The 15523-nt window shown below is 35.6% G+C and overlaps 5 protein-coding genes across 9 annotated transcripts; 2 read left to right on the top strand and 3 right to left on the bottom strand.

Annotated features, from left to right (window-relative positions):
* Window positions 1-35: 35 nt before the first annotated feature.
* On the top strand, window positions 36-7347 carry LOC110842054 (V-type proton ATPase 116 kDa subunit a1). Of its 3 annotated transcripts, none has more exons than XM_022087759.2 (25): window positions 36-249; window positions 837-1025; window positions 1257-1391; window positions 1509-1550; window positions 1643-1756; window positions 1836-1850; window positions 2294-2430; window positions 3104-3230; window positions 3311-3392; window positions 3482-3576; window positions 3636-3782; window positions 3851-3916; window positions 4002-4124; window positions 4257-4322; window positions 4584-4685; window positions 4769-4791; window positions 4862-5072; window positions 5196-5430; window positions 5520-5646; window positions 5720-5840; window positions 5915-6115; window positions 6198-6219; window positions 6322-6347; window positions 6473-6618; window positions 6704-7347. In XM_022087759.2, exons 2-25 carry the CDS (start codon window positions 909-911, stop codon window positions 6804-6806), a joined length of 2583 nt encoding a protein of 860 aa, XP_021943451.1. In that variant the 5' UTR covers window positions 36-249; window positions 837-908; the 3' UTR covers window positions 6807-7347. The 3 variants fall into 3 exon arrangements, with proteins under 3 accessions (XP_021943451.1, XP_021943452.1, XP_021943453.1); XM_022087760.2 differs by lacking the exon at window positions 2294-2430 and adding an exon at window positions 2781-2887 and having other exon boundaries at window positions 37-249; XM_022087761.2 differs by having other exon boundaries at window positions 37-249; window positions 2342-2430.
* A 238-nt stretch (window positions 7348-7585) lies between these two features.
* On the top strand, window positions 7586-10098 carry LOC110842975 (coiled-coil domain-containing protein 50-like). Its single transcript, XM_022088868.2, has 7 exons — window positions 7586-8091; window positions 8176-8221; window positions 8294-8310; window positions 8417-8555; window positions 8641-8884; window positions 9230-9334; window positions 9418-10098. Exons 1-7 carry the CDS (start codon window positions 8016-8018, stop codon window positions 9772-9774), a joined length of 984 nt encoding a protein of 327 aa, XP_021944560.1. The 5' UTR covers window positions 7586-8015; the 3' UTR covers window positions 9775-10098.
* Window positions 9977-11758, bottom strand: LOC110852395 (exosome complex component RRP4). Of its 2 annotated transcripts, none has more exons than XM_022100473.2 (7): window positions 11489-11758; window positions 11285-11402; window positions 11099-11221; window positions 10897-11031; window positions 10510-10710; window positions 10299-10417; window positions 9977-10197 (listed from the first exon to the last, which is right to left on the bottom strand). In XM_022100473.2, the coding sequence occupies exons 1-6, from the start codon at window positions 11617-11619 to the stop codon at window positions 10331-10333; spliced, it is 795 nt and encodes a 264-aa protein (XP_021956165.1). In that variant the 5' UTR covers window positions 11620-11758; the 3' UTR covers window positions 9977-10197; window positions 10299-10330. The 2 variants fall into 2 exon arrangements, with proteins under 2 accessions (XP_021956165.1, XP_021956157.1); XM_022100465.2 differs by having other exon boundaries at window positions 10045-10197; window positions 10299-10430; window positions 11489-11755.
* Window positions 11759-11909: 151 nt separating this feature from the next.
* Window positions 11910-13328, bottom strand: LOC110852385. Its single transcript, XM_022100452.2, has 2 exons — window positions 12382-13328; window positions 11910-12285 (listed from the first exon to the last, which is right to left on the bottom strand). The coding sequence occupies exons 1-2, from the start codon at window positions 13033-13035 to the stop codon at window positions 11995-11997; spliced, it is 945 nt and encodes a 314-aa protein (XP_021956144.1). The 5' UTR covers window positions 13036-13328; the 3' UTR covers window positions 11910-11994.
* A 218-nt stretch (window positions 13329-13546) lies between these two features.
* LOC110863325 (histone chaperone ASF1) lies at window positions 13547-15445 on the bottom strand. 2 transcript variants are annotated; one of them, XM_035850830.1, is made up of 5 exons: window positions 15009-15445; window positions 14765-14905; window positions 14641-14678; window positions 14429-14536; window positions 13547-14283 (listed from the first exon to the last, which is right to left on the bottom strand). In XM_035850830.1, the coding sequence occupies exons 2-5, from the start codon at window positions 14851-14853 to the stop codon at window positions 13775-13777; spliced, it is 744 nt and encodes a 247-aa protein (XP_035706723.1). In that variant the 5' UTR covers window positions 14854-14905; window positions 15009-15445; the 3' UTR covers window positions 13547-13774. The 2 variants fall into 2 exon arrangements, with proteins under 2 accessions (XP_035706723.1, XP_021968293.1); XM_022112601.2 differs by having other exon boundaries at window positions 15013-15444.
* Window positions 15446-15523: the final 78 nt, after the last annotated feature.

The raw sequence follows: 15523 nt of genomic DNA, 5'->3' as shown, positions 1-15523 counted from the left end.
AGACTCTGACTCTGAGTCATTCACAAAGCGCGAGAACAACACAGCAGGAAGAAATTTTGTTGCTCTTTCCAAGAATTAAAACAATTTAATTTTTCCAAATTTTGTAATGCACATTTTGTATTACAAACTCGTCACCGAGGTGCAAAGCTAATAACAATGTGATATAAGAGGTCGCGGTTCAATTTTAGATATCTAGCAGCTAATCTTTTGATTTCCCCTAATCCCATAATTCATTTCATATTTATCTCGGTAAGTACCATTTATCGCCTTGTATTTTTACTGGGTCTCTAAACTATTTACCATCAACTACAAACTATACACCTTTTATGACACGACGAGAGTGAAATGAGTTTCAGTCGAGTAGTCGCGTTACGTCATGTAACTGATGTAACTTACATGTTCAGTACATTAGTATTATTTATTATATAAACTTGGATTCTTTTAAATTGTTATCGTTATAAATAGTTATCGTGAGTGAACCCACATCAGTTTGTTTCAAGCTGTTACTAAGTTTGAGGTTGCACATTGTATGTTTCGCATACTTTCTCTCGCATATATTATACGATTCGTATAATACGAACTTGCATGTTTACCCGGGTTGTTTCTCCGATAAATTCCGACTTTCTCTTGTTGGGTGTGACGTGACGACGCTCTTCTGCTAGAGAAAGTCCTAACCACGGTACCACATGTGTAGTATGGTGCCCTTGCATCCATCGTCATATTTGTCACCTCGTTTTTCACAGTTTCTCACGGGCGTACCTTTACTTTTTAACCTTCAATTTGTCTAGATTTAAGATAACTGCCTTCCCTTAACTTATGTGTGATTGAAATAACAGTTTCACCGACAGCGACACCAGACAGCCAGCTGATAAGTAACCGGATCTGTCAAGGGGAACTTCGACGTCACAATGGGATCCCTTTTTCGAAGCGAAGAGATGGCCTTGTGTCAACTCTTCTTACAAAGTGAAGCTGCTTATGCCTGCGTCTCAGAGCTGGGAGAATTGGGTTTAGCACAGTTTCGAGATGTAAGTACGACATGTCTCATAATTTACTTGAAGTTTAAGTTGTACAATGCTAGGGACTACGTGTTGATTGCATTTACATTGGTCACGTTTATTTAATTTGGGAAATTAATTTAAATGTCGGGAGAGCATATCATAAATGCCCTGGGCATGAACAGAGTATGACTGCATAAACTGAAGTATGCAGCATTTCATTGATACAATAATCATGTAATAACTTTTTAATGTATATAGCTAAACCCTGATGTCAACGCATTCCAACGTAAATTCGTTAACGAAGTTCGAAGATGTGACGAAATGGAAAGGAAACTTCGCTATTTAGAAAAAGAAATAAAAAAAGATGGAATTCCTATCATGGATTCTGGCGAGGTAAGAAAGATTGGTAATATTACTGAGGGATTATTCAATTCAATCAGAGTTTCTCATCTAAAAAGTAATGTAATGACTGAATGTTTATAGTAATGTTAATTATTTTGTCAATTGCAGATAATTGAAGCTCCACAGCCCCGAGAAATGATTGATCTTGAAGTTAGATTACTAGTTTTTTTAAAAATCTTGTTCATACATACTCGAAGGAATTTAACTCCTTTCTAATATTTTAATGTATTTAATATATTCAGGCAACTTTTGAAAAACTAGAGAATGAGCTCCGCGAGGTAAATCAGAATGCAGAAGCTTTGAAGCGGAATTTCCTAGAACTCACAGAGTTAAAACACATTTTAAAGAAAACTCAGGTTAGTCGTTAGTCTATTTGTAAAAATTGTTAGTATACTATAAGTGTAATAAGGCATAATATTTATAATTATATTTCAGGTTTTCTTTGACGAGGTCAGTTTTGATACTTGTTAATTTTTACTGGTTTGTCTTGCGTTTGGCTACTGGCTGAAACGAATGATTTGAAGCCTTTATTATTATTTGGGAAAACTGCTGTATAACTTTATTCTCTGTTACAACAACACTGCTTCAAGCCATTTAGTTGTACAGTGAGATAATGATGTGTGTGCGCTTCAGGACGGTCGCACATTTGCATCATATTTACTATTTTTTACAAAAATATTTTTAAGTCCCTATATTGAGATGCAAGATATTCTTATATTAACTTTATGATTGTATTTATATTTATTTTTGGTTCGATTTCGCTTGCGGTCAATTACTGGCTGCTTTATCAAACTTGGAACCTATCATTTTACTAAAATTGGACACATTTTCCTGCTTGTTCGCAATATTTTGTTGGACATTTTTTGCGGATCGTGCGTGCTTACAAGAAATAGGCTCAAGGGTCTTATCTTTACTGTCATAACTCGTACTCCTACTCTCAGATGGCTGCAGATGGCAGCAGAGAGGACGAACAGGCAAACCTTTTGGGCGAAGAAGGTCTTCGCACCGGTGGCCAATCGCTAAAATTGGGGTAATCTTGCTTGGACTAAATAATTTGTTATATTTCTATGACCATAATTGCTTCTTCTCACACTACTTTTCAAATATACAACAACTCTTCTGTGCACTGTACTGACCGCAATTGTTGGGAAAGGCTTGAGCGATATAATACACATATGCAAGTTTGATCGGGTTGTCTTATGAATTTTTACGTTTTCATAATACCGGGGTGACGTTGATGTGTGACTGGCTGTATTATTTCAATTTTCACTGCTTTGAAAACTTTGTACATAAAATTCCATGTTTGGACGAATTATACTAATCATCAATATAGAAATGTTTATTTTTTGTCTGTATTTATTTTTAATTTTACTTCTAAAGCGAGAAACAAGAGAAGTGGACGAGTCATTGACAGCACATCTAATTGAAGACGCGTATGGTGCGCAGCCTCATATGCTTGAGATTGTTGCAAAAACTGGACAACTCGGGTATTTATGTTTGTATTAAAAATTTATGTTCTACTGTCAATCATTTGCATATATTATTATTATCGCAACACAATATTGCTCCAGCCTTTCACTTCAATTATGATGACAACAACAATAATAATAATAATCAAACAAATGTGAAAGGAAGAAATAATGGTTGAATACGTAGATGGTCCTCCTACTTTCGAACCTTACTTATTTAATGTTTTGAAACAGATTTGTCGCAGGCGTAATTTTGAGGGAACGCATACCAGCTTTTGAGAGGATGCTGTGGAGGGCTTGTCGAGGCAATGTATATTTACGACAAGCGGAGATTGATGACCCATTATGTGATCCAGCTAGCGTTAGTGATACATATTTATATATGGGAGCTTCTTAAAATTTATTTGTTACTCATTGTTTCTAAAACAAAAATATTTGCAGGGAGAGCAAGTGTTTAAGTCAGTTTTCATCATTTTCTTCCAAGGAGAGCAACTGAAAACAAGAGTGAAGAAAATCTGTGAAGGTATAGATAATTTGAACAATTGTCAAATAAAGTAAATCTGCAAATCAGAATTGTTTTCCTGCATGGGTTATTATATTAAACTAAATTAGGGTTTAGAGGAACATTGTATCCTTGTCCTGAAACGCCTTTGGATCGACGTGAAATGGCAGTGGGCGTCATGACTCGAATTGAGGATTTGAACACTGTACGTAATAATTAAGGTCAAGAACTACTTCATTTTTGTATAACTAACTTTGTTTTCAGGTTTTGAATCAAACTCAAGATCATCGACACCGTGTCTTGGTTGCAGCTGCTAAAAACTTGAAGACTTGGTTCACGAAAGTTCGAAAAATTAAAGCAATCTACCATACACTCAATCTTTTCAACTTGGATGTTACCCAAAAATGTCTTGTAAGAGAATCAATGAATTAGAATAGATCATATCAGATTTTACTGCAAACAATTATAATTTTGAATAGATTGCTGAGTGCTGGGTACCCATAGCCGATCTAGAATCTATTCATCACGCATTAAGACGCGGAACTGTAAGTTTAGTAAATGCTTTTGAGTATTGTAACTGAAATAAACAGTTCTTGCTGTAGTATTGAATACATTATTATTTCTATGTAGGAACGATCAGGAAGCTCTGTTCCTCCTATTCTAAATAAAATGGATACCAAAGAGACGCCTCCAACATATTTTCGATTGAATAAGTTTACCAAAGGGTTTCAAGCTTTGATTGACGCTTACGGGGTAAGATTTCGATCTATTATATATGCCTATATAAATACAAATCTACAAAGGAACCTACGTCATATAACTATCAATAATCTCCTAGTTTCTTATCCAATAAATTTGAATGTGTATGACGTTTGTTATTTATAGGTGGCCACTTACCGTGAAGCAAATCCTACACCATTTGCAATAATTACATTTCCATTCCTATTTTCTGTGAGTAACAAAACAATCACGAGTCAAGTTGATTGCTAAATACATATATACTATACATATATTTGTAGTGTGTAGAAATGGATAACAATTGTAGTAATAATTATTATCCAACGCAATTTTGCATAGATACATGCCAATAAGGATGACTAATGCATAACTGTCATATATATGCATATGTATCTATCTATACATATGTATGCAATGTATTTAGGTATGTAATGCGTATTTATTTTTGTTACAAATTTAATTTAATTTTTACAGGTTATGTTTGGAGACTTTGGTCATGGATTCATTATGACTTTATTTGCAATGTGGATGATAGTGAATGAGAAACCGTTGATGAACAAAAAATTTAACAGCGAAGTACGTAAATTTCATAAAGTTTTGAGTGTTAGTTATTTTAATTATTTTTTAATTAATTACTATTTCGTCGTCTATGCTTTCAGATTTGGAACATTTTCTTTGCTGGGTAAGTTACATGTTCGATGATGGTAATAAACATTCTTAATTATATTATATACATGTCTATCCATCTGTAGGAAATATATTATCTGTTTGATGGGATTTTTCTCAATGTACACTGGATTGATTTACAACGATTTTTTCTCAAAGTCTCTAAATATATTTGGATCCGAATGGTTTGTTCCGTACACCACAATGAGTGTCATACGAGAAAAAGAGGTCATGCTGGATCCTAAAAACGCATTTACTGACGAAGCATATCCTCTTGGATTGGACCCGGTGTGGCAGGTAATTAAAGCATTATTGATGCATAAAGTAACAAATGTCTTGTTTTTATACTATTTATCAAGGTTTTTGAATTTTACGCTAACTTTGATTATGTACTTACCAACTAATTTGCACTCTATGTAGGTGGCTGAGAACAAGATCCAATTTCTGAATGCTTACAAAATGAAGGTGTCAATTATTGTTGGAGTCTGTCATATGCTGTTTGGAGTCATGATAAGCTTGTGGAATCACATGTTTTTCCGGCGACAGATTAACATAATTTGCGAATTTATCCCTCAAATTATTTTCATGACCTTCTTATTTTTTTACCTGTGTCTCCTCGTATTTCACAAATGGTGCAGTTATTCAGCAGTTGCAGGTCGGCAAATTATATTAAATATACTTGTATTATACCCATACTGTGTATACTTGTACTTACTTATATATCCCTCGTTTCTTCTTTGATAGATGCACATGGCTTGAAGGAAGAAGGAGCACATTGTGCACCATCAATATTAATTACATTCATCAATATGGTCCTTTTCAAATCGTCATACCCTCCAAATGGAGAAGTTCCAGATTGTGACCCTTATATGTACGATACACTATGATACACTATTCTTCTGGTATAAACTTTGGCCAGTTGTTCATAAAACTGAGACTTTCAGGTATTCTGGTCAAGAAGGATTTCAGAAATTTTTGGTCTTTATTGCCTTGATGTGTGTTCCTTGGATGCTTTGTGGGAAACCATATTTGATTTGGAAGGAACGAAAGCTAGAACTACTAAAGGTAATAACAAGGACATTACACAATATCAAAGATTAAAAACCTAGTTCATGTATGTCGTTTTTATTATTCTGAAGGCCAACAATGGTAATGCTGGTGGTTTAATGGAAGAAACTAATGCCTCGCAAGCTCAAATGATCGATGGCAGTGCTGGAGCTGTTGGAACTAGCCATGAACATGAAGAAGAGTTCAGTGACATTTGCATTCACCAAGCCATTCACACTATTGAATATGTTCTTGGATGCGTTTCAAACACTGCTTCATATCTACGACTTTGGGTATGTTTAGCATATTTTATTTTTTAAATTTTACTGTTCAACGTAAAGTTGAGAGACTTAGCAAACGATTCCTTATTTGCAGGCCCTTAGTTTGGCACATGCACGTAAGTACTGATACGTATGAAAATTATTTTTAATACAGTACATGTGAAGTAGGTTTAACACGTTGAACAACGCAATTTGACATATGCATATGTATTTAACAGAATTGTCGGAAGTTTTATGGAGCATGGTAAGTGAAATCCCGACGTCGCTTATTATAACATAATTTAATTGATTGTCATTTCTCACTTTTTTGTTAAATTATTGTAAATTATATACAAGTAAATATATATAAGTTGCTAATTAAATTATCAGGTAATGCGAATTGGGCTCTCTCAAACTTCTTGGTATGGCGGAATTGTGCTATGGGCAATCTTTGCAGCGTGGGCGGTATTGACCCTTGGAATTCTGATACTTATGGAAGGTCTATCAGCTTTTCTCCACACGCTTCGATTACACTGGCAAGCTTTAAACTTATCCGTCAAATTACTTTTCAACGATGCTTTTTAATGAATGATATTTTCTAATAAAATTTTGTCTCAATAGGGTCGAGTTCCAAAATAAGTTCTATCAGGGTCAAGGATACCCATTTCTACCGTTCTCCTTTGAAATCATACTGGATGCAGCGCAAAACACTGAACTTGATTAAAACTGCATCTTAATCAACAATAATTCATTGGCTACACATTGAACGTATAGCTAATTGAGCGTCATTGATGTGTAATAGTAATATCATAAAGTAGAAGGAAGATCAAACTAGATAGTACTTGGATTAGTGACGAGTGACTACCGTTATTATATTAGTACTCGTAAATATGTATATATTCGATGGTATGAGACGAATATCAATAGCAGCTTTTTTGACAGATTGTTAAATTATTTGCATGTCACAAAAGTATGAAACATTTGTGATTAATACAGTATGATATATGATTCTCGTTCTCTATTCTCTCTACAACAATAATGTTGGTAGTCAGTATTAAACAACCTAGAACTATTACTTACCATCAACAACTCTGCGTCCAACCCTTGTATAAAAATGTATTAATCAATGATTTAAAATTAATGACTTGTCAATTCATTGGTATTTGTGAACCGCTTTATTTTTATGAAATGTTACGTTCTTATGGATTAACGAATGCCAATTTAAATGAAAAATAAAAGCTCTCTACGAATATATACCCAAAGAATATGGTAGTAAAAATAGTTTACTAGTTTAAAATTGCATCGATAAATAAATAGGAAAAGCTGGTGGGTAACTGAGTTTCATGTCAACCTTAGTTTCACATACATTCCACGCTATATTTTGTGATTGAGTTTTAGTGGTACTCTGGGAGTAAAAAAGGAAGAAGGGAGATTTTATGCAGGTGAATCATCATGAATATCTCTTGCTCGTAACAAAGCTTTCTTTATTATGAGAATCGTTGAGTGTTGAGCATTGTTTGTGTTCGTTTAGAGAGCACATACATATGTACATACATAGTTCTAGTTTTGCTCCACTTTTCCACTTTTTTCTACAACTCTTTCTTTCTGACTATACTATACTATTTAGATATGTACATTCTTCAATCCAATACTAAACGTGCACATTTTAATTTTTGACCCATTTTGATTTCCTTCCGTTAACTACTTTTTTACGCTAATAGTGCCAGTTATTTCTGCCGTTTAGCAAAATTATATTTTCTAGGATATTGGGGGAGGAGAAGAGAAATGATTTAACTAGATGAGAATTTTGCAACTCATACATATACTCATACATACTCAACAAATTTTAAACTGATATGTCAGCCTGTGGATATAATTTAATAGTAATTTTCTACACTTGTGGTAATTTTATTACAAACGAAAAATATTGATAATGCAGTCGTTGGATGAATCGTGTCCTGAACATCGTGCTGAAGGCGGAGAGTCTCCTTGTGCCAGAGTCCAAGATAGTACGAGTTTTTTAATTGAACAGAATAATGTTAAATTTGGACTATTTCTAATTTTGTGTATTTCCGTTATTTAATTTGGTACAGTTAGGCGTCAGTGGGCAATCCACGAAGACGAAGCTCTAGCTCATAGGTAAAACTAAATTGTCATTAAAATGATTTATATTATTCTCAATTTCGTATTAAACCTTATTTTGGTTTACAGGTTGCAGGATGAGGAAAGTAAGACCTTTTTAGCTTATCGTCGAAATAAGATTCAGGAAGAACTGGAAGAAATTCCATGCTGAGTAGATGTCTGTCATCGCTACTAATTGATTGTTCTTTTTAGTTCATATTCACTATTCTGGAAACCGTACTCGTAATGCGATAGTGAGGGAAGATGGGAAAATTGGAAGACACGAACAACGCAGAGAAGAAGAACAGGCATTGGAGCTGCGTCTACGGCATTTAAGTCTCCTTCAAAGACAGTAAGGCCATATTTTCATGTTTAATATTTTGATGGCTGCGTTATTAAATGTTGTATGGTGTTAATGCTAAACGGGTATAAATTAGAGCAGAGGACGATGCTCGAGTTGCACAAAAGTTGGCCCAAAAATATGAATCTCAAGTATATCCAGAAGATGCAGACGAAAATGAATTGGATACCGTCATAACATCTCAGGACGCGTCACTACTTGGAGCTTCTTGTTTGCCTAGTACATCGGCTGCTGCGGAGAATAAAGAGAATCACGGACTTGGATTCAACAGCTTTGTGGACGAAGAGGATCTTAAACAATTACAAGAACAAAAGGATGCGGTAAGAAGAACGATTCGTTTTGTATATTTTATAAGTTAATAAGCAATAAACATTTGAAGCATCCGCACTGCGGATTCCGCAGCAGGGACAATTTATTCATATGCATGTACTTACTGTTACATGCATATCTGAAAATATTTATTACTTGGGTGCCTTGTATTCCAGAATCTCGTATTCTTGGTTTATTACTCTGTGGGAATCTGGTGCATGATAAAAGTACATGACTAGATTTTCACTCGGTAATCAATCATGAAAAATCAACATGAATCTGTGTAACAAGAAACCTGAAATGAATTGTTAAGAATAATCACAACACAACGTAACATTTCTTGTGGAATTTTACAGGAACTGGCGAGGCAGGTCCAAGACGAATTTGAACAGTATGAAAAGGATAAGATGCTAGCCATTGAAGCACAAGATAGGGAACTTGCGAAAATGCTTTATGACAAGGTATCCTGCATAGACATAACTGTAACAAACACTGTAAGAAGTTATTCATAATAATTGTCTGACCGAATGAGTGTTAATTTCAGGAGAAAGCCAGGCTCAAACGTGCGAAAGAACGTGCAAGGTTGAAGGCAGAAGCTGCTACTTTGAATAAGTCACTTTCAAATGATGACCCCGGAACTTCTTCCGATACAGCCTCAGAGTTAACGCACGTCTCTTTCAAAAAGGCGACAATGAATGATACTACACCCTCTACCAGTCCACCCAGAATTCCAGAGAAATCGTGTGAAGGTATTCTTGGTTTTAAGGCAAATCCAAAAAAACTTCCACCTAATCCCCAACGACCATCTTCAAGTAGAGTTCACCATAATTCCGACGACCCAATTCCTCCATATATGCCAATCCATGGTTTCAACAGATCAAATTCAAAACGTCCACATTGATAACGTGATGTTGAGTAATATAACTTTAAATTCTCACCGATTTTTACGCATTTTATATATACTAAATATATATAAATACAAAATACTTAATGAAGCTTTCAAGACCACCACATAGATACTTAATAATCCAAGTAATCTCAAAATGAAACCCAAACTCTAATGCTTAATTAAATACAAAACTTTGTTTAGGGCAAAATACATACTCCTTATAGAAATCTCAGTGCTTTCTTAAATTACATTAGTGTATGGCTGCTACACAATTGTAGTAGATACAGATAAGGTAACAAAATTTATTAATAAAGAAAATGTACACAGAGACATCAATCTGTTAAAAAATCAAGCCATGTATCCTTCAGTAGACATTTGCTCTCGAACTAATTCTCCAATTTCCTTCAAAGCTTCTGGTTTCAGCAACTCCTTACACTATTTATAAGGAAAATTACAGATCTTAAACTACTACGTCGCATTATTAGCATTCGTAATTTTTCTGCAACATATATGTACTTTGAATTAGCTGGCGTTACCTCATACTTCATACTGCAATCGTATGAATACATTAAACTGGTATCATAAATTGGCAGCCATGCCTTGGAAAGGGCAGCAACACAATTCTTAATTCGAGCCACTGCAAATCTATCCGTTCCTGTAATTTTGATCTACAAAATAAAGTTCGTCGTATATTGTAGATGATGACTACGAATAATATTATGTGGAAATTCATGTGGAAACAATAACCTCTTCTAAAACAGGTTTCTGACCATCTGTCTCATCTTGTTCCATGTTTGTTCCAGGCATCCTTCCATTCGCCAATGGAGATATCCAGATATATCCATTATTTCCAAGGATGACGCTTATTCCGATTGGCAAATTATGAATATGAGCCTTTCTTCGCTTTATGAGTGACGCAGGAACTTTGATTAGTGTGCCTGGTCCTAACTAAATTCAACCCAAATTTAGTAAAAAAAATAGATGACTATTTTTATATATTAGGACAGTATGTATGTATTATGTGAGGAGGATTCCTGCCCATAGGGACAGCAGTCCAGCCGCGCAGATATAAGGACAGTGCACGGTGATGTACTCATGTATGTATTTGATGAATGACCGAAGTTTCGTGCACACCTTTCCATATTTGACACTTCTAGTATGAAGAGCAAGAGTTCCATCGTTGTAAACGCTTTGAATTTCAGCACTTATCATGTCACCTTCCTTTAAAATTTCTCTCATTGCAAGCTCATCCTCCGCCGAACGACGTCTCTGCAAAATATATGCATACAAAATCTTACTGCATGTTACTGTATAATTAAATTTAAATAGTTCTTACAAGTTCCCCTGATGGCAAGTTAATGCTGGATAAAAGTAAAACGCCTTCGAGAGGAGCATTGATGTCAACTTTCCACCTCTTCTGCATTACTTTAACAATTCTTCCAACAACTACGTCGCCAACCTAATATTGGCAAAACAGTTGATGAATTGGATTTAATGATATTTTAATTCTTATTTAAAATACCTCTCCATTATAAACACCGCCAACACCTTTTACTGTCACAAGTTTATTGACACGTTCTACCGTTCCACAAACGGAAGCTACCAGACTTCCATCTTTAAATACGTATGTTCCATGTCCCCTGAGCAAAATAATAATTACGTGTGTTAATAATTACCGTCTGCTAGCTAGTAGTAATTAATGGCAATTTTATTGAAGATTTACAACCTCATGAATCCAGGCTCTCTTGTGATAATTGTTCCTGGCGTCACAAAATTTTGTGGAGCAGTTGGTAGTGTTGTATTCTTCTCATTATTGCCATCTCGGATCTTCAAATCAAATCCAGATCCTGCTGACATACTGCAGCACTGCAGATACCCGATAAAAATTTATATGAAATTCAAGATAAGGTCTCGCAATTTGCTGGTCGCAAAACAAATTTGATCAATGCTACTGTGCAGTGCAACACAAATCTGACTAAAGCAGAGCACATTTACCTTCATTCCCTCGCACTCGTATGATGGTAGGCGGTGAATGAGAGACACGAGACCATGGAACAAGATGAAACGAGACAATAGAAACTTTTCTTATGAGAGCCCCTTCTTCATGATTTTCATTGCAAGAAATTATTAAAGGCGATGGACGCATGTTATTTAGCTTGAACTACTATTCCACGTTTTATTTACATGTTGCAATACAAATTTTCAATCGACTAACATTAGCATCCACTTATTTTACTTCTTTGGTGGGTTAGTGCCAAACGATCCAACATTTTTCAATTGACTAAGTTCGTCTGAATCCTCTCCCAAATCAAATGCCTTTGTGAATCCGGTGAGGTAGTTGAAGTCTGCCGGTCTTCGAAAATAGTGTTCAAATAGCACATAAGTCCGCCCTGAACCATCCTTGAAATATGTATTAGGGCTTCCGTACGATTTTTTAAGAGGCTTCAATGTTCCTGCGACAAAATCTTGTTTGACTAATCTCCCAGGTATTATGCTCCCGTAATACACTCCCACACAGTGATTCTGTCGATATTAAACAACAACCGTTATTTTTCAATTTAAATTAATACATTACATTATATAGACTTTTCAAATTATTTATTAAATGTGCACCCATACCATTTGCCCTACGTAAATTCTCACGGGTAGCATTGTCATTAGCCGAAAGATACTAAAGCTCATTAGGACAAGTAAGGCCAGAAACACACAGATATAGTCAAAATCGTCGGAAATGACATCGGCAACACTGGGAACATTTTCAATAATTTTAGGGTCACTTGGTTCTTGAAGTCCAACTGAGACTCGTAGTTCATTTCTTGAAATTTTCTCGCTTTCCATTAGTCGAGCTTTAGTCTCCAGGTTTTGTTTGATCTTTGATTCAGGGGGAACTTGGTTTAGGATATATGCAGAAGGGATGAAAACGACAAGAGCTCCAATGGCTAGGAGAACAGTTATTTGTCCGATTATTAAATACCACTGGAAACCTGACTTGTAAATCAATGTAAATGATTTGGGTGATAGCTCATCAATAGCGTGGAATTTTGCGATGGACTTTGGCGTTGCAAATTGTTGAGTCTTGAATGAGGACACGAAGCGATGATGCAAGGCTTGAGTCGTTTCCGGGGGCCTCATGAAACGTGATTTTGACTTTGGTATAACCTCGGGAAGGAAGTACCATTTTTTTGTAGCAATACTGCGACTCTGTGGTTGTGTACCAATAATGAGGCCACAATTGGCTACCGGAAGTTTTGACAACTTTGACAGGAGTTGCATAATCGATGTATCGATAATACAATAACAAGTACAATTTGTAACTTCCTTCTCCGACAGACAATCAGAGCGAAGAGAGAGAGATTGAAGATGGAATTGCTGGTAGTAGTAGCCCTGTCTGTATGGAGTATAATAAACTACTACTATTATCAAAATAATGTAAATGTAAATCACTAATTAAAATGCAACATAGCACTGTGGGACTTTTTAAATCTCTGAGTTAGAGACTCTAACTATAAAAAATTGAAAAGTCGGTTCGGTTTCATCAACTCTGAAAAAGTCCAGCTTGCTGCAAATCTTTCGCGCCGTTACTCTCATTCAATGCAACCTAATATGCATATTCCGAATTATTTTTAATTGGGTGCATTATTATATTACAGTGCGCACGTAACGTATCACCATTATCGAAACAAAACGGTCGGTTTCTATATTTCCCGTAAGATGAGGCATGGTGAGGCCATGGACTTTGGTGTGATAGGTCACGTGCGCACAGTAATATTAATAAGTATTGATGTCATGTGGGTAGAAATTTTATTTTAAATTACAAATCATCCGAAACAGAAATTATAATTCCAGGCTGAAACCATGAATGGCTCTTGGTCTAAAAAAATCGTAGATGACCGGATGGATAACATCTATCCAGGGATTATTAACTTTAAAGGCATTGTTCCGATTGTTCTTAATGGTTAAGGTTCCATTAATTCCCATCATAAACAACCAAAGACAGATCAATGACTAATCTCTATACATCCATTAATTCCTCTTCTTCACTTTCAACATTATGATTGGTTATAGTGCCAACTTCAAGATCTTCATCATCCTCTGGCTCGTCGACCTCGTTGTCGTTATCTTCATGCTCGTCAAGATTGGATGACGACCTTCCTTCGTCCTCCTCCTGCTCATGCTGCTGCTGCTGCTCCTCTTCTTCTTCCTCCTCCTCATATAAGAGTTCATCTTTGCCGTCATGTTTTGTATTTTCAGGTCGTAGTATTGGTATGGGCGGTTGTGGGGTCAAAGGTCTTGGAATACTGGCGGGGCTAGGAGTTCTGCTTAAGGGAATTTCGGGCGTGGGAACATTATAGCCGATTCCAGGTTCAGGTTTCGCATCCGAACTTTGATAAGTGAACACTTCTGGGAAGTAGTTTTCATTGTCCACAGGGGGTAACAAAGTTTCGTCAACCGAGATGAACTCTGTTGCAAAGTTCCATAACAAATCTTCAATTTCTTTTCTAACGGCATCCGGGAAGCTTTCTATAGAATTGAAAAATATTGCTGAATTAATGGTTAGTTTATGATTTGCAATTTGCTTTAGGCGAGCGTTTAGAAAAAATTGTCTACTCCTGACAATAATATATTATTATTGAAGGGCAGGCAATTTGTTGTTTTGGGTACTGACCAACGCCTGCAGGCACTGTCTCCGCTATCATATGTGACACGTTGACATTTTCGACGCCTTTTTGTTTAATGTAATCGATATAAGTCGTCCGCATGGCGTAAGTCCATCCTGAAAGTAAAGAGATTCGTATATATTTTTCCTCGAAACTTTAGAATTTGTATCGAAACTTGAGATTATGGAAATTTGTAAAAAGTAAAATAAATATCTTTCACCAGACTGAGCTAGTCGACTCTGAACCAATCGTTTCAACCTAAAATATGCAAATATTGTATGAAAACAACGAACAATTTTATTCAATTTACATATATCAAAGTAATACTTTGAAAGTATCCATACATTTCTCTATGCCCATTCGAAATCAACATATCCTGAATAAGTTCTTTGCATTTATTTTTGCTCAGTGCTTGTTGTCTTTCTCCACTCATTTTTCTCCTAGTTCTACTCCCAGGTCCCGAGCCTGAGGAATTGCTTTGAAACCTGAAAAGGGGTCAATACTTTTATTATTTTATTTTTATTACCAGTGAATGAGATATTATGGCGTGACTGAGATTAGCATGTTACGATTTTTTATACATCTTACGTACGATTTATTCGACATTCAACAAGAAAGCTACGGAGTGTGGAATGAGGTCGTGGGTGGTGTGGACGAAGTAGATACCAACGAAACAGTATTTCGGTCAAGAGTTGCCGTAATCTACTTACTAGTCGATCAATTAGGTTTTGTAGCGCTCGCCCTGTTCACTTGGTGCCTGGACATGCTAAAAAGTGCATATGGCATGCTTTAATTTACAATTGTGGATGTGGAACTTGACTCTTTTAAATCACAAAAATAAACAGCGCTTAGTATGTGTCGTAGATAAATCGCGAAGCTGATATCACATGATACAAAATGATAAGCCAATTTATGCAATATTGCATAAAAAATAATACTAATAAACTAATACTAGATCACAGTTTGACTGGGGTAGGTATTATTTTGATAACTACGTGCACTTGGTTCACACTAAAATTAAGTATTTTTAATCAAAAAACTGATTTATTTTACTTCAATAGTTTATATGGATGTTGATTTTGTGGTATCAGGGGCGACTTGCA

The sequence above is a fragment of the Folsomia candida genome, unplaced genomic scaffold (assembly GCF_002217175.1).
Source record: "Folsomia candida strain VU population unplaced genomic scaffold, ASM221717v1 Fcan01_Sc001, whole genome shotgun sequence".
Lineage (NCBI taxonomy): Eukaryota > Metazoa > Arthropoda > Collembola > Entomobryomorpha > Isotomidae > Folsomia > Folsomia candida.
Note: the sequence above shows the minus strand (reverse complement) of the source record. Positions and strands in the feature narration are given on the sequence as shown.